This window comes from Adiantum capillus-veneris, chromosome 20 (genome assembly GCF_014529385.1).
Source record: "Adiantum capillus-veneris isolate H3 chromosome 20, ASM1452938v2, whole genome shotgun sequence".
NCBI lineage: Eukaryota > Viridiplantae > Streptophyta > Polypodiopsida > Polypodiales > Pteridaceae > Adiantum > Adiantum capillus-veneris.
Genome location: NC_140950.1, coordinates 112,268,219 through 112,292,882, shown reverse-complemented (window position 1 = coordinate 112,292,882; position 24,664 = coordinate 112,268,219). Strand labels below are relative to the sequence as shown.

Sequence of the window (24,664 nt, the reverse complement as noted above, 5' to 3'; positions counted from 1 at the left end):
GACCACATGCTTACACATAAAAGGCAGACTCCAAAGAAAATCTTTCAACCGAAATACCCTACACTATGAGATCACCCCCGCCAAAGGTTTTCAAAGGTCTACATTAAAGTTGAAGAAATAAAGGTCAAGGACCCAATATGGGTAAATGATCCTAGCCAATTGACGAAAGGTAAACATATGGAATGGATAGCCTTCCCCTACAGCTTAACAGAGCAAGGCTATTATGAATGTCAAGAGAAACTTTGGTTACCAAAACCACAAACCTCGGCTTATGTGGTGGATAAAGGTTTCAAAAAGCATCCCCAAAAGCAAAAAAGCTCATATTTATATCGCCAAAGGAGACCAACCAACAAGGCTTGCCAAAGGTACGCAAGAAATTTCAAATCCAGCTGGCCTTCATACCAACATAGGACTTCATCGGTAAATAATCCCAAAAATGGCGCTCTTGTACATCTCAATACGACATCAAAACATCATGGGAAGTGCCATCTACAATTCTTCAAGCACAAGGTTACTATCAAGGAAATCGGAGAATATGGCTACCAAAGATGCCAGGTAAACATTCTTCAATCAGACGACTTCAGCTTGAAAATAATCGCAATTTCACAGAAGGCAAAATCAAGGACAATGTCACAGTCAAGGCAAAGGATATCTGCAAAGACACGCTACTCACACGACGCAGATACAAATGGGTGCCAAAAGAACAACACATACCGAAGAAGATTGAAGTCATCTCTAGCTCTCAAGAAATGTCAAGACATGATAGACAAAGTGTTACGGAGAATGGAGCGAGCCAATCTTCTCAACCAAGGGACCAAAAACAACAAAAAGAAATTTTGACAACCAAGGTCACCCAGGTATAGCAAAAGAAACCAATATTGTCAGTATGGTCCTTTACAAATCCTCTCTTCGAGGATGGGAGTTTTGAGTTTCAAAACCTATTCTTAGTCGAAAGCTCCCGAGAGTAAGTCAAGTCACCATAAAAATCATGGCATAAGAGTCAAGAGTCGGGCAGCTGAGCCACTAAATGAGCAAGCGTCAGACCCAAGCTTCATGTCTTAATATTTTTTGTGGTCTATGAGTCTAGATATTTAGATTATAGCTCAAGCTGGAAGAGTTGAGCATATTGTAAAATTGAGTCACTCATGCTGGATAGGTGAGCAGAAGAGTCAAAGGATAACAAATTTGTTTGGTGGAGAGGCGGAGTAATCCACAAAACACTCACGCACATGTACACAGTGAGGAGAGTGAAAAAACCTCGAGCATCAATAGCCCTTCTTGTGAGTAACGGCGGCTCTTGAAGTCAAATATATTTTTGCTTCTATAGCTACGTTCACTCCTGGAAGCACCCATTCAATCTCTTCTCGCACAACATATTGTTTCCCATGCATCTATCCGTGCAAGCATATATAATGTCCCATCATTGGACATTTGCATTTGACACGATTTGTGTTCCACCCATGCACTTACACAACAAAATGACGATGACGAAGCGGTAACAGGTTTCATAAGCATTTGCTCAACAACAACGACTCTGACTTCACGCTACTAACACTTATCCAATGTATATCCAGTCAATAATAGTAGCCATACGGCCATAAGTACTTTAACTCAACAAAACTCGGTTACATCAAAACATAAGTACATATAGCCTTATATTTAATTGTGACTAAAGGCATTTTTTTCCCACTGGGTTTTTCCCTTTAGTCCTATCCAGGTATCCAAGACCTTCATTTTGTAATATACGCCACATTTTATTTTTTATATAAACACAGAAAAGTAGACCAACGACATCCCCAAACAACTACATGCTCATCAACTAGAAAATCAAAGGGGAGAGGCCCATAAAAAAATCAAAAAGGCTTCAAGTTTACAAGTACACACGCAGGATGACACCCAAAGAACAAACAATACAGAGCTGCCAAGATAAAGACTTGCTGCAACAACAAACCTCACTCAACCTATTCACGATACAACAACCAATCGGAGGGGGAGAGCTATGGCTTCAACTACACTACATGTACAAGAAAAAGGTACCTCTACAACATACAAAGCATCTAGTAGAAGCAACTGCAACAAGAAAAGCTTCAACCAACACCAAAACATGAAGCACTCGTCAAGGCCACTGCATCCATAGGGTCTTGTCGGGGACGACAAGAATTCGGAGGGGGAGAGTGTTGACAGGCCAACCTTTCAACAACGCTTCCACAAAGATTTCATGAAGATTCCTCAAAGATTCCATATGAAGATGCTGATGAAGTGATGAAGATGAAGATGGATGCTGTAATGTGAAGATACAAGCTCATGGACATCATCAAATATCCCGTTATTATCATTTTGAGCCATTGCGGCCACTTTTGTAATGTTTACAGGAACTTCATATTTTAAGTCGGCAATTGTATTTTGGCCGCAAATGCTTGTTGGGTGAGCAAAGCCAGCCTCCTCAGTTGACATTATATGTTATGTGAGTTCTCGCTATGCTGATGTTCGTCGCGGCGTATCCGCCAACACCTTGCTAATGAAATGGATCATCTCAAGAGATAAAAAAGGGTTCATAAAAGGGAGGAAATTGGTTGAAGCAGTGATCTCTCTTTGGGAAGGATTTGAGTTTGCAACAGAATCAGGCCATGATTTTGTCTTCATAAAGATTGACTTCGATAAGGCGTATGGCAAATTGGAGTGGTCTTTTATTTTCAGATGTTTGGAGGCCATGGGGTTTGGTACTTGACTAATACTTTATGTGAAAACTTTGTTTGTGAATTCTCGTGCCAAAGTGGCATTAAATGGACACTTGTCTGAATTGTTTGACTTGTCTCGCTCATTCCGACAAGGCTGCCCTATTTCTCCCCTCTTGTTTGTTGTAGCCGCTCACAGTCTCAATTGCACGATCAAGGACAGGATGAGGAGAGGTCTTATAAAGGGAATCTCTCTCCCTAAATTTGAGAAGTCCCAGTGTCTCTCTCAGTTTGCAGATGACACAAACGCCATGTTAATGAATCATGAACCCTCCTTCAAAGAGTTCTGGCTAGTGATGGACTTGTTTTGCCTTGCGTCTGGTTCAAAAGTAAATCACTCCAAGACAGGGGTCTTCTCCTATTCCCCCTCCCTAAGTGGCTTATCAAGACAGGATGTAAGACCATTTAGGAAGGCCAAATTTTCAGACTTCTAGGTATTCCTATGGGTTTTGGGGTTTCTTTCAAAGATCGATGGATTGGGTCTGTGACTTGTTCAGAAGAAAAGTCAATAGGTGGATTGGCTTTCAACACTCGTTGTGGGACGAGTGTTGGTGATAAACCACCGTATGTATTATTATTTTTTGGTTGTTGGTGACCGGCAGATTGTCATCTAGACAAAATTGCCAAAACCTGTAGAAACTTCCTTTGGGTAGGTTATCCTTTTAGTTTAAAGTAGCGAAGGTATCTTGGGAGATCTGCACCCTACCCAAGAGCAAGGGAGGCTTTGGCATTGTCAACTTGAAGACCCTGGCTGGCAAGATGGATGTTAAACTCATAATTTTTGCGCTCCAATAGCCGGATGAGGAGTGGTCACTCCTTCTATTCAAGAACTCGAAGAAATTCAAGCTGTTTGACAATAGAAGCTGGAGCAACCTCCCCCTACCCACTATCTTTTTTAGCAAAGAAGAATGTCACTGCTTCGGGTTCAAATCTCGTCAGATCGCTCTGCCATGCATGGAACCGTCACAGGAGCTCTCTCAAACCCAATGACCTTTCTAAACATTTTTTCTCCATCCCCTTTGGTGACTCTATTTGGTGGCCCTCTCTTTAGCTCCCCCCTGTTCCTACCCATCAATTGAAGCGGGCGTTGAGCTTACACAACAAAGGTATCCGTGTTTGGAATCATCTCTGGATTATAATAACTAGGATTGGTTGTTAGATTTGGACATATCTCTATAGTTCAGGACCCGTCCTTGGGAATTTACTCTTCTTAAAGTTAGGATGAATATCTTTCCAAAAGATCTGAAATGGGCGCTCCAAGCTTCGCCCTCCTTAAACCTTCATGCTTACGTCCGGGATGGTGGCTTCAAAATGGAAAACCCTTAGTGGGATCCCCCTGAACTTAATCCCCCACTATATGCTACATTAAATAACAGGTGGAAGGTATCTCTATCCAAGAAGCAAAGGGAATTCAAGTTTACTAACATTTGGTCAAAATGTATAGAACCGAAAAAGTCTATACTCCTGTGGCTAATATTACACAAGGCCTTCTGGACAGGGAAAATGATGTTTACTAACATTTGGTCAAAATGTATAGAATCCAAGAAGTCTATACTCCTGTGGCTAATATTACACAAGGCCTTGTGGACAGGGAAAAGGATGGTGCAAGCTACTCTAGGGGATGGGAGATGTGTTCAATGTCAACAACACATAGAGGATATCTTCCACCTCTTTCTTAACTGTCCCTCTAACTAGTAGGTCCTCGCCCCCTTAGTTAAAGTTTTGGGCTTCACCCCTTCTTAGAAGAAACTTTTACTTGGGGACTATGTTGGCCATCTAACTGTTTTTGGAACAAAGCTAGGGTTGAGTTTCTATGGATCTCTTGGCGGAAAAGGAATTTCTTGATCTTTGAGGGTCCTTATCAGACTCCTAGTTTGAGAACATTTTTTTGTGACATTAATTTGCGGGAATTTAATATAGCTGAGGATCAAGTCACCCTTTATAGGACTAAGCAATCCATTCTGAAGGAATCTAAGTTCCATTTCATTGCTGGTCAGCTGCTTTCCTCATCTACCTTGGATAAGATGCTCACTAGGGACCAGTGGGAGAGAAGCAAAGCCATTGAGCTACGTCATCTTGAGAGTCAAATTCAAGAAGGAAACTTGTTTTACTTAGCTACAAAATGAGATCGACTCTCTCCCCCATGTTGCACAATGAGCTTTACCCTGTATTCTACCATGCTTTTGTTATCCCCAGACGAGGTAGGCCGCCTCTTGATTTGAGGAGCTTTGCCCTGCTAGATGATTTATTGTTTTTTGTTATCGTGAGGCTGGCGTGGCTACCTCCTGCTGTAATTCCTGATCTTTCTTAATATAATTTCGCGCGTTTATGGTAAAAAAATAAAAAATAAAAATAAAATACTAGTTTTTAATAGCCCAGTTTTTCTATTTGTGTAGATAAATGTTCGTTGGGACCACTAAGAGGAAATATCGAAATACACGGTGGAGATGAAGCAAGTGTAGACGGTCAAGATTTGATGATTGGAAGTCACTGAAAGTAACACTGCCGGGCGATTCTGTTTCACTGAGCGGCGCAGCCATGGCGTTTCTCCGCAGGTCCTCTGCTCTTCTACGCTCCGCGCTACCTCGGTTTCAACTCCAAGAGCCAAGCCGCTTGCTTGTTCAACAGCAAACCCACAGTGGATTCCTTCTCAAGAGCCTCTCACCCTGCTTTGGAGCTCGCTTCATGTGTTCTGTTCCTTCCACCAAGCTCTTCGTTGGAGGTGAGTTTTTTTCTGTGTTTTAGAAAGCTGTGACTGTCTTTTGCTATGTGGACATGATTTTCGGGTCTTTGGTAGAGAGAGAGAGAGAGAGAGAGAGAGAGAGAGAGAGAGAGAGAGAGAGAGAGAGAGAGAGAGAGAAAACACAAACTAGTGACGGCTTTGCACATTATTGAACTCAAGTTATTTCCCCTACACTTAAGCAAGAACTATAGGATGAGTGTAAAAAGCCTTACTGGTGGCTGTTGATTTTCCCCTTCTGGACCTGGTCTTGACAGAAAGTATAGTCCTGATTGTTTTAGTGGAGCTTCACCATTGGTCATCAGCTGAAGATGGCAAGTTATGAAAAGTGGAGAATTGTGTACTTGGTTGCAGTGGGAGCTATGGGGATGGAGCTTCTGCAGGAGCTGCTATACTTGACTTTACCACTCTCTTTCACGGCAAAGAACTGCCTCAGAGATGTAGATGCTCTCTGGCAATGCTCAAATTGCAAACAAATTTTATACCATGTTTCGAGAATTAAAGAATTAGCATGGAGTGGCAAAGTACAAATATGACTAACGATGATGATTTGCACAAGGAAATAATATTTTTAGGTATTTTGCATCACAAGTTTTGTGTCTACTAGCAACCAAATATAATGACAACTTTAATTGATTAAACTTTTTTTATCCGTGCTAGATGATTATGAACGACTCTCATATGAATGATTACTAAAGCAGTTAATGTTGTGATATATTGCAATATAGACTTGATAATTGTTAAAGCACCCTTCTCATCAGCAGTATGTCAAGGACTTGTGGAGGCCCTCTAGATGATCAATTGTACGCTGGTTTTTACTGTTATGGATGCTAACACCAAGCTTTCCCTTGATGAATCTTTAGAGGTAGCTGCTTTTGCTGAGTATTAGAAATTGGTCTTCCTCATTAGGTTATTCAAACTCATTTTATCATAGTTTTTTGATGGGACTTCTAGCTCATTTGTAAAGGAGTCCACGAAGACACATTGGCACCAAGCTTTAAGGATCTTGTTGTGTTAGCAGCAATCGAAGGCATTGGGCATTGGCATGCCTATGGAGGTAGGGACTTCAGGGTCGCTCTTCTGAGGATGGTTCGATCGTGAATGGGACGAAAATCGACACTTTACAATGGACTATAGGTCATACCTTTACTCTTGGTTTAGGAGGAGGTCTCAAGGAGCAACAACATGCAGCCTATACCATAGCCTTATCTTTTGTCACAACTTGGTGACATGGCATGACCGCGATGAGACGGGAAGAGGAGAGAAGAGCCGATTCAAGATGCAGAGCTTGGACTGCACACAACCACCCATGATGTGTGACAGAATTTGTGCTAGGATTTGCTATGGGAGTTATAGAGTGTAAGGCATGCTGAAGTGACATTGTGCTGGCAGATTCGCCAAATGGTGGTTTTTGGCAAAACTATGAAAACAAATGACTTGTTATAGCTTTCGTTTTGTAAAAGTAGTTGAATTTTGAGTTTGTGTTGCAGAGTGTTTTAACTTTTAAAGGTTCCATGTAAAAGTAGGGCCAATTGTCTATATATATATGAACCTTGTGTGTGTTAGGGTTGTGGAGGTCATCTATTGGGTTTTCCCGTGTAGATCTTGTGAGTGAGGGCTTCTTTGTGGTGTAGCTCAGCCTTTTGGGGCTTTTCCATTTTCTAGGCAGGTGGGGGAGATTTTGTTTAGTCGGCTATATTTTGTCATGTGCACATCTAACCCTATGTGTACGTGGACAAGCTACTTCATGACATGGGTTCAGTTCAGTTAGCCTAGCTTAGGAAATGATCTGGCACTTTTGTGAGTCTGTTCGCAGACCGTGCATGTCCAGACACTTAGATTAGATGCATATCCTTTGGTTGCACATAGCATGATCATCGGATTTCCATCAGAAATCAGGAGCATTTTTACAGTGCATAGACCTATTTTCCCTATTTTTGACATTTTTCACTTATTATTTTTAAGTGACTTTTGTTGGGAACTGGGCATGGCAAATTCACTTAGCATGTATATAAGAAAACCTAGCGTTCGCACTTTCTGGTAGAAGAGGCAACAGGAACACCGTGTTCAACAGACAACTTCTCAGCAAGACCCCATCAGCAAACCTAGTGTTTTTGCTACAGCAGAAGCCTAGCATTTCTCCCTACAGCAGCCTGGCGTTTTTGCACAGCAGATCAGCCCCGACAGCAAGCAAGATAGCAGATTAGCCCTAGTGTTAGCAGATTTCCACCGCAAGACAGTTTTCAGCCCTAGCGTTTTTGCATCAGCATAGTGTTTTGCAGATTCACCGCGACAGAATAACAAGAAGCATCAGCGTTTTCAGTTTTCAGCAGTCAGATATCGCAGAAGAAGTCCCAAACCTCGTAGATCTCACCTTCACGCAGCAGATCCTTGTCGCACGGTCAGATCCGGCGTAGTTTACAGATTCAGCCCGGAAAATGCAGATTTCAGCATCTGCGTTTTCAGTGCGTCATCGTTGCATCGTTGCCATCGACATCGTCATCGATATAGAGTTAGAATTCAGCAGATAAAGATTTGCAAATTTCAGCCATTAGGATTTTTAGATTTCAGCTCCTCTCATCATCGTCCTCATCGTTGGCAAGTCCAAGCATTGTAGAGATTTGTGCAATCAATAGTAGACCGCTCTCGCCATAGAGAGTGGGGCCTTCGGAGGAGGGTTTGACAATATTCTGGTGTCGTATTCTTCTCTCTCTATCTCTCAGTCTCAGCACCTTCATTCACAGTGTTCACCACTTTGTTTGTGTCCATTGCACTCTCTCACTAAAGGAATGGAAGGCTCTCCCTTGCGTAAGTAAAAGGAACCTTGAGCACAGTTCGGAGCACTCCTCTTGAGCAAAGTTCAAGATTCACTTCCGCCGCACCTTACATTGGTATAAGAGCTTTGGCAGTGTTCTGTATCACTCAAGGAAAGAACCACAAGAACCACATAAATTTTTTTTTGCTTGTTGAGGTCGCACATAACCCAAGTCCTCTTGGGCGTGTCGATTCCTAATCGTGTTTTTGAAGAGGGACAGGAAACCCAAGAAAGAAGGGCTTGTCCAGCCTCCCCTTGTTTCGTTTTTCACTCATTGAGAGCGGATCGTGCACTTAGCGGCCGGCCAATCGACGTGAGGTGGGAAAAAGCAACCTTGGTGTGAGCGCAAGGCCGCCAACGGGTGCGCTTGCGGAAAAGAGAGGAGCTTGGGTGAAGAGAAGATCCTTCTCTAACACAGATTGCAAGTTAAAGAAGAACCTCAAGACCCTCAAGACCCCAAGAACCGCAAGAACCCAAGTTCCTCGTGAACTTAAGAACCCAAGACTTCAGTGGATGGTCATCACCAGAGTGGAATGGATACTTCGCTTGGAGGTGATAAGCATGAGGGTTGTTAAGTGTAGCAGAATGAATGTTTGCGCTTTGCTCAAGATGAGTGCTCCGAACTGTGCTCAAGGTTTCTTTTGTTCTTATGGAAGGGAGAGCCTTCTGTTCTTAATGGAAAGTGCTATGATCACAAACAAAGTGAATGGACAATGTGCGTGCAAGTGTATGAGATTGAGAGATAGAGAGAGAAGAGAGATACGACACCAGAGACGTTGTAAAACCCTCCTCCGAAGGCCCCACTCTTGTTGGCGAGAGTGGTCTACTTATTGATTGCACAATGTGGTACAATGCGGATGCAATGGACTGATGCAACTTGGGACTATGCCAATGACGACGACGACTTTAGGGCTGAAATATGTGGTCTTCTATCTGCTGAATTTCGGGACTATTTCGGTGGCTGCAAATGACTGTTTTGGCTGCGTTTTTATGGGCTGGAAATGGAGATCTTCTGAAATCATTTAGGGCTGAATCTGCTGCTTCTAATGCTTGCTGAAAACGCTGCTCCTCTGCTGCGATTGTGGCTGAAAACCAAAAACGCTGGGCATCTGCTGTAGCGTTAGTAAAACGCTGAGGTGATCTGGGGTTGCTAGCGATGTCCAGGGTTGAAAACAGAAAACGCTGGGGCAGCCTGCTATCGTTGATGAAAACGCTGGGGTTCTGGGGACTCCTGGCGATGAGAGAACTGCAAACGCTAGGGGATCTTTGGGAGGTGCTGTGGGAAACCAAAACGCTAGGCTGATGAGGGTGTGGGCGATGAGGGAACACCAAAACGCCAAGGGTTCTGATGGGTTCTTGCTGAGAAGGTGCCTGTTGAGCGGGAGCTCCTGTTGCCTCTTCTGCCAGAAAGTGCTAACTTGGGTTTGCTTATATATTAACTTTGCAAAATTGCCCTACCTACTTTTGTTGAAAAGTCACTTAAAAAATAATAAGTGAAAAATACCAAAAATAGGGAAATTAGGCTAAATGCACTGGAAAATTCCCCTGACTGAATTTGATGGATTCTGAAGGGAATACTAATGATCATGTTGTGTGCAACCAGAGGATATGCATCTATGCTAAGTGACTGGGCATGCACGGTCTATGAATAGACTCACAAAAGTGCCAGATCACTTCTAATCTAGACTAACTGGACTAACTGAACCCTGATCATGCTGTAGTTTGTCCACGGACACATAGGGTTGGATGTGTCACGTGACATCCCCTCCTTTTCAAAGTGAGGTACTAGTACCGAACTGTATGGCATCGAGGGAGATCGCCAATAGCATCCGGAATCCTGGAAGGGACTCTTCGTCGGCCCACTCGGATGTGTGGGTCGTGTGGTACTTGAACTTCATAAAGGTCTGCAACGCTTGCTTCTTTGGGCCGCGCCGGAAGCGACAGTCTTTTGTGTTTCCTTCGATGCTTCAACTTCGTCGAGAGTCCTGCTTCTTTCTTCTTCAAGAATCTCCACGGCTGAAAATTCCTGAAACCACTTCCAACACAAAACCATGAACATACCTATTCCATGTAAAGTGAATGGAAAAAATCTTGTCTTCGCTAAAGACTGTGTATGCAATGTAGATGAACATAGAGACGGAGTGACAACCCGTTCACCAAACATATGCAAACAATGAGATCGAATCTCTCTCTTTTGATCTAGAGCAATCAACTTTGGCAATTCACAACGGAAATGCCTATGCTTGGTGCTCATACTTTCATGTGCTCTTTCGGGTACTGTGTCATGCCAAGGAAGAGACATGGAATGTGACTTCCTTACATACATACTTTTCAGCTTTTCATGAACAATCCGAATACATTCGTGCTCATCCATGAGAGAAACGTGCTCAACATACAATATGTCATGCCTAGGAAAAGGGATCAAATAACGATGTTGACTAAAAAACAGGAAACGATCACGAATGAAACATTCGAACAATGCATGCGTATCAATCATGCAAACACATAATACTTCCTGTGAGGTTCTTTAGACCTAGGCTCGAGAGCCAAGATGGCTTCTTCTTGAATGATCGAATCGTCCTGTGGGGGTTCTTTGGACCTCGGCTCGAAAGCCAAGATCGGTTCTTCGTGATTGATCGAATCTACAACGAGGTTAGCTTCGCTAGAAAAAGCATCCACTAACACATCATCCTTGTGAACAATCACATCATCTTCATGCAACTCATCATGCTTGTGAGAAATCACATCTTGATCATCATGCAAATCATCATGCTTGTCTTTATCATCCAAATCATTATGCAAATCATTGACATCCAAATCATCATGCTGATCAATGTCAATCAATTCATCATCATGCTTTTCACAATTATGCAAATCTTGTGTATCATGCTTTGGAGAAGAAGAGTACTGAGAGAGTCTCCTTTTCCCGAATCTCTTGCATCGGTGTTGGAACTTGAGAAAAGAGTCGCAACATCTCTTGCATTCGTGCTTTGTTCTCGCGATAAAATTTGGCTTCTCTTGCTTTGGCTTCCAAGCGTGCTTGCTCGCTCTCACGCGCTATAGTTGCCATTCTTTCTTGGTTTGTGCGCTCTATGGCTGCTATTCTTGCGGCATTTCTTGCTTCGCGTTGTAAATTCTATTCAATAAACAACAACTCCAACTCCTCCATTGGAGTTAGTGCAATCGGTGTCGTAGATGGGGAAGGGTCGGAAAAACCTCCTGGTTGGGAAAATTCTTCTTCGCCTCTCTCATGCCATCACCTCCAAGCGAAGTATCCATTCCGCTTCGAGTGATGACCATTCTGAAGTCTTGGGTTCTTGAGGATCTTGAGATTCTTGAGGTTTTCTTTCGCTTGCAAATCGCGTTTGAGAAGGATCTTCTCTTCACAGACTTTTAGCACTTCAATAACAACTGAAATGAGAGAGAGACGACACGCGACACGGAGTGGCGAAATTCCATCCCAGAGAGTATTGGCTCCAAACCTTGGCGTCCCTTTCGGTATTTCTTTATATTGCATCATCAAAGTACAAGCCGGTACTCTAGACTCTTCACCTTCTCCAGGAAGCATGCCAAAGAATGAGCCCTAACCTCATATTTAAAGGCCCTTGGCTTGAAAAGTAGTTATAGTGAAAAGCCTTCAAAACTCAAAAACTTCTGGTCCAATAAGCAATGTCAAAAGCTGTCAGCGTAATTTACGGAAATTCGTACAGCCTGCTACGTCATCAGCCATTGCAAAACGCGGAATTCCGTACAGCTTGCCAATGTCAGCGCAATTTTCGGAAACCTTCCACGTCATCAATTTTTGTGTGTGCGGGTCCTGCTTTACTTTAATCCTTTTTGTCACTTGGGACCCCGTCCATAAGTTGGTAGGACTTCTTCTTCTGTTACTTGTTCTTCTTAGGGTTTAGGCCCCTCGGTCGACATCTGTAAGTTGGCTCCATTCTTTAGGCTTTGACACGTGAGTAGTTTGTTACATCTCCCCTTCTTGAAAGAGAGTAATCGTCCGCAATTACAGTATATCTGCAAAACAACTCAAGTTCGCTCAAAAAAATTCCGAGGGACAATCAGTGTGCTCTTGTAATTAAGGAGTTAGCTTCTCCTTTCTGCTCTTTTGATCAAGGAGTTGGCTTCTCCTTTCGGCTATTTTGATCAAGGAGTTAGCTTCTCCTTTCGTCCAGATCGAAACTCTTGATATTCCGGCGTAGTAAAATTAGCCATCACACCCAGACCGTACTGATCTTCCACGAGTATCTTGATGCACTAAAATTACATACCCATGCAATCTCATCCAATTAGGAATATTCAGTAATTGGCACATCACAATGCAACACAAATGCTTACATACACAACAAACAGCACCGTTGAGCACTCCCCCGAGACAAACGGTCTGCGGTAGGAAGCTACTCAACGACTACCTCGTCACTCTCCCCGCAAATAACCAAAAAAGGTCCAGGCCATGAGCTCAGAGGACTGTACAACCAAACGCTCCCCAGATCGCAGTCTGCGTCGCTTGGAGGTTCAAGCATACAACCAAACGCTTCCCAGGCATCGCCTGCGTTGTTCAGAGGTTTTCTAGCATACAACGGAACGCTCCCCAGGCATCGGCTTGTGTCGTTCCGAGGTTTTCAAACATACAACGAAACGCTCTCCAAGCATCGGCTTGCATCGTTCTGAGGTTCAAACATTACCAAAACAGTATTTCTCACTTCTCCACCCGGGAGTAAAATCACCAATCATTGAAACCAGTATCAAACCAGAGTCAAACAATTCAAATTGGCACCAAAACAGGTTCAAATCAGATACCATCCATTTCAAACAAATTCCAAAAAGGATCACCAAACAAAAACTCAAACAGAACTCAAACTTAAAAAGCAATCTCGACATCAGTCGAGCTCGAAAAGTCGAGTGACTTTCCATTTTGAAACCTACACCAAAAATCAGGGTTAGGTTCATTCCATAGGGTCGTAGCCGAGCACAACATGGTCCATCGGCTCTTGGACAAACAATGTTTCTTTGGCGACGACGGTAGTCCCAAGATAGCAATCGCGCTGGACCTCCAAGGTCATCTACTGGGAGATGTCAAGAAACTTCAAATTATAATCTGCTAGGGTTTCCATCGCAAGCATTTCAAGATATCCCACTTTGCCAGAAGTTGCCCTTCGAAGGAAGATGTCAAAAACCATATAACATCGAGCAAAAATTTTCTTGAAAGCTTACTAAGTCCTTGGAAGTGTGCGGGTTGGTAGCTATAGACATCTGCTTGGTACCGTCTCTGAGAAAAACAGTAGCTCGAAACAAATCTTGGATCCTTCTCTTGCAAGTGATCTTAATGGCTTATACCCTATAAGACATGAGAAGTGAAGACGGGAGCGCGTCTGATGCGCGATGAAGTAAGGGTGGGAGTGGCTAATAAGATCGGGTTGGTGGGCGAAGATACCTCAAATAAAGCTCTGTCTGCTCTTTTGTGGGACCGGTATGCTTTCAGAAAAGCACACGCCTGATGCTTTGATACCACTGTCACAAGACGGGCACCATGTGCCAATAGAAAAGAACAGACTGAACAGAACTGAGAGAGAGAGACGACACGCGACACGGAGTGGCAGAATTCCACCCAGAGAGTATTGGCCCCAAACCTTGGCGCCTCTTTCGGTATTTCTTTATATTGTATCATCAAAGTACAAGCCGGTACTCCAGATTGTGCACCTTCTCCAAGAAGCATGCCAGAGAATGAGCCTAACCTCATATTTAAAGGCCCTTGGCCTGAAAAGCAGTTATAGTGAAAAGCCTTCAAAACTCAAAAACTTTTGGTCCAAAAAGCAATGCCAAAAGCTGCCAATGTAATTTACGAAAACCCGTACAGCCAGCCACGTCATCAGCCAGTGCAAAACGCGGAATTCCGTACAGCATGCCACATCATCATGTCAACGCAATTTTCGGAAATCTGCCACGTCATCAGTTTTTGTGTGTGCGGGTCCTGCTTTATTTTAATCCTTTGTGTCACTTGGGGCCCCATCGGACGGGGTCCCCATAAGTTGGTAGGACTTCTCCTTTTGTTACTTGTTCTTCTTAGGGTTTAGGCCCCTCGGCTGACATCTGTAACTTGGCTCCATTCTTTAGGCTTTGACACGTCAGCAGTTTGTTACAGCATGAGCAAGCGCGCTTGGTGGCCAAACAGAGAGCCCAACACATGCAAGAGTTGTTGCGACTCTTTTTTAGTATGCAGGCACAGATTGCAAAGGATTAGGAAAAGGAGACTCTCTCAGTCTCTTCTTTTCCAAAGCATGACACATGATTTGCATGATAATGATAAGCATGATGATTTGCATGATCACGATGTGATTTCTCACAAGCATGATGATTTGCAAGAAGATGATGTGATTGTTTACAACGATGTGGTTTAGTTGACTTTTTTTCTAGTGAAGCTAACCTCGTTGCAGAATCGATCAATCACGACGAACCGATCTTGGCTTTCGAGTCGAGGTCCACAGAACCCCTACAGGAAGATTCAATCGATCACGAAGAACCGATCTTGGCTCTCGAGTCAAGGTCCAAAGAACCTCCACAGGAAGTATTATGTGTTCGAATGATTAGTCAGCACGCAATTTGAGTGTTTCATTCGTGACGCTTTCCTGTATTTTAATCACCGTCCTTATGTGATCCCTTTTCACAGGCATAACATATTGCGTGATGAACACGATTCACTTATTAATGAGCGCGGATGTATGCGGATTACTCATGGAAAGATGAAATGTTTGCATTCAAGGAATTAACATTCCATGTCTCTTCCTTGGCATGACACAATATCAGAAAGAGCACAAGAAAGATTGAGCATCAAGTATCGGCATTTCCATTGTGTTTTGCCACAATTGATTGATTTAGATCAGAAAGTCAAGATTCGACCCCATTGTTTGCGTGTGTTTGATGAATGGTTTGGCACTCCGTCTATATGTTCATCTACATTGCATGCACAGTCTTTACAGAAGAATAGTATTTTTCCAGTCACTTTACATGGAATGGGTATGTTCATGTTTTTGTGTTGGAAGTGGGTTCATGAATTTTCATCCTCTGAGATTCTTGAAGAAGGTAGATGCATGACTATCGACGAAGTTGAAGCATTGAAGGAGCCACATATGACTTTGTGTCGCTTTCGGCACGGCCCAAAGAAGCAAGCGTTGCAGACCTTTATGAAGTTCAAGTATCGCACGACCCACACATCAGGGTGGGCCGGCGAAGAGTCCTTCCCAGGATTCCAGACGCTGTTGGCGATCTCTCTCGACGCCATACAGTTCGGTACCAATACCTCACTTTGAAAAGGAGGGGATGTCACGTGCACATCTAACCCTATGTGTACGTGGACAAGCTACTTCATGACATGGGTTCAATCCAGTTAGCCTAGCTTAGGAAGTGATTTGGCACTTCTGTGAGTCTGTTCGCAGATCGTGCATGTCCAGACACTTAGATTAGATGCATATCCTCTGGTTGCACACATCATGATCATCAGATTTCCATCAGAAATCAGGAGCATTTTTCCAGTGCATAGATCTATTTTTTCTATTTTTTACATTTTTCACTTATTATTTTTAATTGACTTTTGTTGGGAACTGGGTAGGGCAAATTCATTAAGCATGTATATAAGAAAACCTAGCGCTAGCTCTTTCTGGCAGAAGAGGCAGCAGGAACACTATGCTCAACAGGCAACTTCTCAGCAAGTCCCCATCAACAAACCTAACGTTTTTGCTACAGCAGAAGCCTAGCGTTTCCCCTACAGCAGCCTGGCGTTTCTACAGAGCAGATCAGCCCTGGCAGCAGCAAGACAGCAGATCAGCCCTAGCGTTAGTAGATTTCCACCGCAAGACAGTTTTCAGCCCTAGCGTTTTTGCATCAGCATAGCGTTTTGCAGATTCACCACGACGGAATACCAAGAAGCATCAGTGTTTTCAGTTTTCAGCAGTCAGATATCGCAGAAGAAGTCCCAAACCTTGCAGATCTCACCTTCCCGCAGCAGATCCTTACCGCACGGTTAGATCCGGCGTAGTTTACAGGTTCAGCCTCGAAAACACAGATTTCAGCATCTGCGTTTTCAGCGCGTCATCGTCACATCGTCGCCATCGACATCGTCATCGATATAGAGTCAGAATTCAGCAGATAAGGATTTGCAGATTTCAGCCATTAGCATTTTCAGATTTCAGCCCGTCTCATCGTCGTCGACATCGTCGGCAAGTCCAAGCATTGTAGAGATGTGTGCAATCAATAGTAGACTGCTCTCGCCATAGAGAGTGGGGCCTTCGGAGGAGGGTTTGACAACATTCTGGTGTCGTATTCTTCTCTCTCTATCTCTCAGTCTCAGCACCTTCATTCATAGTGTTCACCACTTTGTTTGTGTCCATTGCACCCTGTCACTAAAGGAACGGAAGGCTCTCCCTTCCGTAAGTAAAAGGAACCTTGAGCACAGTTCGGAGCACTCATCTTGAGCAAAGTTCAACATTCACTTCCGCCGCACCTTACATATTTTTACCAGGTTCTGGACTTTGGGAAGTCTTACAGGCGCATGCCTACATCCTCGGATGCTTGCCCCCGCTAGGAGGTGTTGCTGAATGGTAGCTATGTGTTAGGTGCAGCGGAATGAATGTTTGCACTTTGCTCAAGATGAGTGCTCCGAATTGTGCTCAAGGTTCCTTTTGTTCTTATGGAAGGTAGAGCCTTCCGTTCTTAATGAGAAAATGCTATGATCACAAACAAAGTGAATGGACACCGTGTGTGCAAGTGTATGAGACTGAGAGATAGAGAGAGAGGAGAAATACGACACCAGAGACGTTGTAAAACCCTCCTCCGAAGGCCCCACTCTCGTCAGCGAGAGTGGTCTACTTATGATTGCACAATCTGGTACAATGGGAATGCATGTGACTGATGCAAGTCTAGGCTATGTCGGCGATGACGATGGGGATGACGAGACCGACCCAAGGGCTGAAATCTGCAATCTTTTATCTGCTGTCCAAAAACGCTATGGGCTGAAATCTGCGATTAGTCCAAAACGCTGATTTGGGGGGGGGCTGTTTCTGTGGGTCTTTGATGCTGAAAATCTGCAGGTTTAGGGCTGAAAACAGAGGTTCTTAAGGGCTGAATCTGATGGTCTATCTGGGTTGAATCTGCTACCTCTTTAGGGCTGAATTGGCAGGCCTTTCATTGCTGAAAACGTTGCCTTGTATTTGCTGAAACTGCCAAAAACGCTAGGTCTATGAAAGCTTTGCAAAAACGCTAGGTTGCTGTGCTTTGGTGGCGAGGATGCTGATGCGAAAACGCTATGCTTGGGACTTGCTGGCGATGGTGTGCTGATGGAGAAACGCGAGGCTGGGAGGTATGGCGATGAGGGATCAAAACGCTAGGGATGACTGCTTGTTGGAAATGCCAGCGATGGGGATCTTTGCTTGGAGGGAAACCACCAAGGCTTGGTCTTGCTGAGAAGTTGCCTGCTGAGCTTGGCTCCTGTTGCCTCTTTTGCCATTTAGTGCTAGCTCTAGTTTGCTTATATACAAACTTAGCAAAATTGCCCTACCTACTTTCCAACAAAAATCACTTAAAAATAATAAGTAAAAAATGTCAAAAATAGAAAAAAAAAGGCTAAATGCACTGGAAAATTCCCCTAATGGAATCTAATGGATTTTGATGGGGATGCTTATGATCATGCTGTGTGCAACCAAAGGATGGGCATGCACGGTCTACGAATAGACTCACAAAAGTGCCAAATCACTTCTAAATCTTGATTGACTGGATTGACTGAACCCTTGTCGTGCTGTAGCTTGTCCACGGACACATAGGGTTGGATGTGTCACGTGACACTATGGTAGGGTGGTTCTTCCGACTTGCGTCCATAGGCAATTCAAGTAGCTGGGAGATTCCTCCCTTAGATTCGTTCTTGGGGTGACAAGGGTATACACGGGAGAGAGGAGAATAGAGAGAAAAACACTAGAAAAAGATGGAGAGAGTGGACAAGCCATGCGAGGGCTAAGCAAAAAGAGAGTGGACAAGCCATGTGAGGGCAAAATTTGCTTAGTGCTAACACAAGAGAGTTCAAGGCTCTGCACGTCTGCCAATATTGGGGTGCCTCCTCCTCCCTAGACAGACTTGCCCAACCCGCATCAAATACCCGATGATCCATACTTGTGGGTACTCCCACCCTGCCTAACCTCCTTGAGATGACCTTGTGCATGCCTAGCCTCACGGGCTTACCGTTGGTGTGAGGATTCTAGGTACTAATCCTTAATTAAGTACTTAAACTCATGATTAAGACTTAAGAAACTTGAATAGAACTCAGAAACAAGACTCAGAAGACTCTGTGTTTGATTGATTGAATGACTGCTTGAAACTGAGTACAATAGGCTCCTTATATAGGAGATGAAGAGACACAAATGAAAAGACATGTCTCTTGGTGAAGAGCGTGGTGAAGAGACATGACTTAAGAAGTAGAGACACATCCTTTTGGCGAAGAATTGCAACCATTGGGCGAAGAGTCGCACCCGTAGAGCGAAGGGGTGTGACCAATTGTCGAAGGAGTGGCTTTTGGCGAAGAGGCACATCTCTTGAGGGAAGGGTCGTGACCATCCAAGCGTGGGGTCCTCCTTGGCATGGCACTTCTCGTATCTGCAACTAGGAGTAGATGTAATACTGCAACATAGTCACAATCGTGACATTCCCTCCCTCTTTAAATAAAACCCAGGGTAGTTGAAGGAAACTCCGGGAGAAGGAAATGTATTGTTGTAGCGCTTCTGCATCCAAAGCTCTTTCTGTTAAGTCCCATGTCATCGCACTGCTATTGACTATGACTATTTTACCAAATTGAAAACTGATCATATTTGCAACTTGATAAGTGCCTTTGTCAAAGTATTTTGCAACTTTGAGCTTTGTCCAATAAAAGATTGAATCTGAATCTGAATCTACTTCGAGTGAAATTATTGGTAAACTAACTTAAGTTTTCTGATGAGTGATGATATAACCGGCCTATACAACGTAGAGGGCGGTACTATTTCAATTACCTGTTAACTTTACACAGAGCACTGAAAAGGAAAGAGAACACAGTTGCGTCCAGCGACTAGAATGTCACTGTGCACACGAGACCGACACCTTGTATGCCCCAAAGACTGGCGCCCCTTTCGGTATTTCTTTAATTTAGAGAGAGGGAATTACAGAAAGAGAGTCCTTGGAAGATAACACCTGCATCCAGCTAGTACGCTTCAGATTCGGCAGCATAACGGTACCGAATTTAATCCGAACCAGTTTCCAAGCTCAGGACTCTATCCCACTGGCGTTATCCCTCAGTCGGGAGCACAAAACAGTAAATTCCAGGTCGCTGTAATTTCTGGTTCAGTCCTGTTTTTGACCTGATTTGGGCACACGACGGTCCCTACACTATTCCCTGCACCTTGGGCTTGGTGCCCCTTGATTTTGGAAGCATCCCGAGCACAAAACAGTCTCAAAACAGAGTAAAAACAGCAAGCAAACAGTGCTAAATTTACTGCGCAATCGAGAGATTATCACCCTCTCGTGGACCTGCTTTGGTGCAGCAGCTAGCTACACGGGTTCCTGTGCAAGGAGGCTCTTGCCTCGGCATGAAAGTATATTTCCCCACAGCTGTACATAGGTCAAATGAGAAGCCCACTAGCGGGGCATCACTCCCGTCACCATACTGTGCATAGAGGGCAAGGTAAGCATTCCATAGCTTTTGTACCTGCTACAATCCACCTGAGGCTGAAAATGGCGCCCCCTTTGTTGATATGCAGCTCGTTTTTGCCTCCCAGAGTGGCAGAATCGCTCATAGGTTGACACGTCACCCAGTTTCCGAGTTTGGGCTTTCCCTGCTAAAAATATCTCAACTGGTGCGTCAGTTGACTTGGCAACAGAGCAATAAAATGTTCCCCTTGTCATTCCAGAGCTAATGACGCGAACACATTTTCCGGTCAAAAATAGCCGTTCCCTAAATTTAGGAGATGCTTCCATGGCGTCCCTATCGGTCTCCTGACCATCATTGAAGACTACCATTTGACCAACATCTACAATGTGGGTTAATTTACTGGCCCCTTTCAACTTATAAAGTTGCAGTGACTTGACGAGTGGCCCAAATTCTAGTTTGGCGCACACGAGCTTCCCAGTGCTAACTGGCCCGGGCAGTCCCTGTCTGACCGACCTAGATCCCCGATGTGAGAAACCCATTTGGTTGCAGTTGTTTCACACTGGCCATGCAATGTCCACTTGCACCTTTTCAAGGGTTTTGGGACAAACAAGTAAAAATAAAATAAATATATCTAATACTTATTTACGGAAGGCAACAAGAAAAATACACCTCCTGGTGACACACCCCACCCTTGAAATACTGCAAGCGACCTCGCTTGCATGCCAATAATACATGCGCATATCTCCTGATATCACATATATTCTATGATGGGAATCCAAGATATACATGCTTCCGGAAATGTAGCGTTGGACGATTAAACAATCCCACCAACCTGGCTACGACACATATATCAAGCATAGAAGTCTTCTAGTGTACTCTTGAGCACAAACTTCTCTAGCTAAATTCTGTATGGAAAGAGTAGATACAATTGCTTAACTACTCTCTTGAGCATCATGAACCATGGTCTTGCCTTGCTCCAAAAAGGCTGCATCAAGTCACTGTGGGTTCCATCTGAAAGGCTTCAAGATACAATTGCAATAGCTGAGGTGAATCAACCAATTCAGAGTCTTCCATCGATTTGGCATCTAACGATGGATAGTTTTTGAACTTCACCAAATAGCGTCTTGCAACTTTTCCTCTAACCTTTCTTTCTTTATGTGCCAATATCTGTTCAGGAACAAGGATTTCATCCAATTCTTCCACTTCGGGTTATTCCTCATCAAGCATATTCTCTGGCACATCACCAACAAAGGGCCTTAGAAGGTGGACATGAAAAGCATTATATATTTTCCAGCCTTCTGGTAGCTTCAACTTGTAAGCTACATCGCTGATCTTTTCTGAAATCTGAAAAGGACCATAATATCGCATACTGAGCTTAGGAAACAAGCGTTCCTTGCCTTTCCTTTTCCTTAACCTGGCCTTTTCAAAGCGCAAAAGTTCACGACGGTGACGATCAGCAGCTTTCTTTTGCTTAGCCTGAGTCTTCTCAAGAGCAGTCTTTATCTTCCTGTATGTTTCATCCATATCTTGCACATACTTGTCTGCCTCAAATATCTTGTCCTTAGTCTGCAAAATGGGCGGGACTTTCTTTCCTCCTTCCACTATCTCAAATGGTGCGTTACCTGTTGATGTATGCACAGTGTTATTGTAAGCATATTCAACCAATGGAAGATGGTGTTCCCAAGTTGCCTTATGCTCTGACACATAACATTTGAGCAGGTCCAAGACAGTAGAATTTGCCTCTTCTGACTGTCCATCAGTTTGCGGATGAAACGAAGAAGAGAACTTGAGCGTAGTGCCCATGTTCTCAAACAATGCCTTCCAGAAAAGACTCGTCATACGTGGATCCCTGTCACTGACAATTGACTGAGGCATCCCATGATATTTAAAGATATTGCTCATGAATATCTTGACCATGTGTTCTGGCTTTATCTTCTTCCTCACAGGAATGAAATGGGCTTGCTTACTGAACCTACAAATGATAGTCCAAATCCCATCATTACCTGTTTGCGTCCTTGGAAGATCAAAGATAAAGTCCATTGCTATACTTTCCCATGGCCTATCAGGGATCGGCAATGGTTGCAACAATCCTGGTTGCTTTTGTCTGTCAAATTTGACTTTTTGGCATACTAAGCATGATCTTACAAACGTGTCAACATCTTGACGCAAAGCTGGCCAATAGAAGAATGCCTCAACCCCTTTCACTGTCGCATCAATTCCACGATGCCCAGCATAAGGTGGAGCATGACTTTCCATCAAAATCTTTGGCCGTAACTGTTTAGTAACGCATAACTTTCCATGCATCATGAGAAAGTCATTCTTAAGCATATAGTGCTCATGATGTTGCCCATCAACAAGCTGGTCATAGATCCTTGCAAAATCTGAATCTTCAGCATATTGTGTCTTCATTTCGTCTAGTTTACAATGGTACGGAATTGACACTGCTGAAATTTGGGGCTTTCGTGACAACGCATCAGCCACCACGTTGTTTTTCCCTTGCACATGCACAATCTGAAAATGGAACATTGACAAGATGTTTGTCCATCGCATGTGCTTCTCAGACAACTTCGTCTGTGTAAGAAAATATCGCAAGGTTTGATGATCCGTTTGGACTACAAAATCAGCCCCTAGCAAATAGTGTTTCCAACTAGTGAGAGCATGAATTATTGCTAGCAATTCTTTCTCATAGACTTGCAAGTTCCTTCCAGTCTTCAAAAGAATTCTGCTCTCATATGCGACTACTCGGCCATTCTGCATTAGAACTGCACCAAGACTATGGCCACACGCTTCACATTGAACCACAAAAGGTTTAGAAAGATCTGGCAAAATAATTACCGGATTTGAAGTTAGCTTCTCTTTCAAGTGTTTGAACGCTAAAATTTCCTTGGCTGTCCACTTGAAAGTAACTCCTTTTCCTTGCAGTGCATGGAGTGGAGAAGCAATCTTAGCAAAATTTCGGATGAACCTCCTGTAATAGGAACATAAGCCTAGAAAGCTTCGAATGTCATGTACGGACTTCAAGTCTGGCCATGACCTAATTGCTTCCACTTTAGCGGGATCCATGCGTACCCCATCTTTTGAAACAATGTGCCCAAGGAAGTGAATCTCTTCCAAGAAGAATTCACTCTTCTTCGCATTAATGAGTAGCCTGTTCTTACGTAACTCATTGAAAACTGCAGTCAAGTGGTCCCTATGCTCCTCTTCAGACTTCGAGTAGACAATCATGTCATCAAAGAAGGTACCCACGAAGTTTCTATGTGGTCTAAAAATTCTGTCCATCATTCTATTAAACGTGGCAGGAGCATTTGTGAGACCAAATGGCATGACAAGAAGCTCATAGAGACCAAATGTTGTCCTGAACGCAGTCTTATGGACATCTTCTGGTCTAATGCGTATCTGATGATACCCGCTCTTTCGGTCTATTCTTGTAAACAATGCGCTCCCTCAAGCCGATCAAGAATGTCATCTATCCTGTTCTTGATGGTATTCTTATTCAAGGCGCGATAGTCAATGCACATGCGTCATGAACCATCCTTCTTCTGCACTAAGAGTACAGGCGAACAAAAAGGGGATGAACTGGGCTGAATCAGCCCCTTCTCTAAAAGCTCGTTGACCTGACCCATAATCTCTTTCTGCTGGGCTGCACTAACCCTGTATGGTGGTCTATTCGGTGGACTAGAACCTGGCACAAGATCTATAGTATGATCCTCAGGTCTCTCAGGAGGTAACTCCCCTGGCAAAGAGTCCGAAAAACAATCACTGAAACCACTCAAAAAAGTTGATCTGTCTTTATCTAAGGTAGACAAATTAGATACAACTTGAGGTACTTCTTTTGCAAAGATCAAGGACGCAGAAAGATGATTCTTTATTACAGATGAAATAGCAGAAGCAGAAACAACTGGAACAGACTCTCCTTTAAGCTTTACATCAAGGACATGAGTCTTTCCTCTATGTACAAAGGTAATCTTTTTGTTGTAAGTATCCACCATAGCATGCAACCTGTAACACCATGGGATACCTAGTAACACATCACAGCCCTCAAGTGGCATAATATGAAACTCTTCCGCATCCACATAACTCTGAATGTGTAGACGAAGCTTCCCCAGAATGGGAGTAACAGGCTCTGAATGTCCTGGGCATGCCAAACCTGCTTCGCCTGTCATACCCATCTCCTCTGCACGAATGCCCAACTTTGATGCCAATTCTGGTGATATGAAATTTGCACGGGCTCCTGGATCAAAGAAAACCAGCACTGTCTGGTCTCTAACTTTGCCCCAAGCTCTGCACAGCTCCGTGGCATCTGTGTTTGGCTGATCTCCAACCAAATCTAGAACAAGTCCTGCACTCGGCTTTGGCTTCTTCCCTTTATGGTCTGACTTGTCATCCTTATCCTGTGACTTCTTCTGTGGGCACTCATTTGCAAAGTGTCCTTCCTGTTCACAAATGTAGCATTTCTTGGCCTCCCTAAGAGCTTTCCTTTCTTGAAAAGTTTTGCCAGAAAAATGCCTTTTTTGTCCTTGTCCTCGTTCCGAAGAAGATTTAGACTGCTTCTTGGACGTGTCAGCTTCTTCAGTGGAGGGCTTCTTTGCAGGAGACTCAGAAGGCTTTGCTGCAACATTGCCCTTGGCTGAAAACTGTTTGCCCTGGACCCCTTTCTTGTGGCTATTAAATCCATCGGAATCTCCCTTTGATAGATTGTTGGCCACTCT

At 43.7% G+C, this 24,664-nt stretch overlaps 1 protein-coding gene across 1 annotated transcript in view; it reads left to right on the top strand.

Annotated features, from left to right (window-relative positions):
- The first annotated feature begins 5,229 nt into the window (after positions 1 to 5,229).
- Positions 5,230 to 24,664, top strand: part of LOC147433099 (uncharacterized) — a 50,048-nt gene continuing 30,613 nt past the window's right edge. The window contains exon 1 of the mRNA XM_086492800.1: positions 5,230 to 5,457. Coding sequence (XP_086348926.1) covers positions 5,274 to 5,457 — 184 coding nt within the window. The 5' untranslated portion in view covers positions 5,230 to 5,273. The remainder of the gene's footprint in view (positions 5,458 to 24,664) is intronic.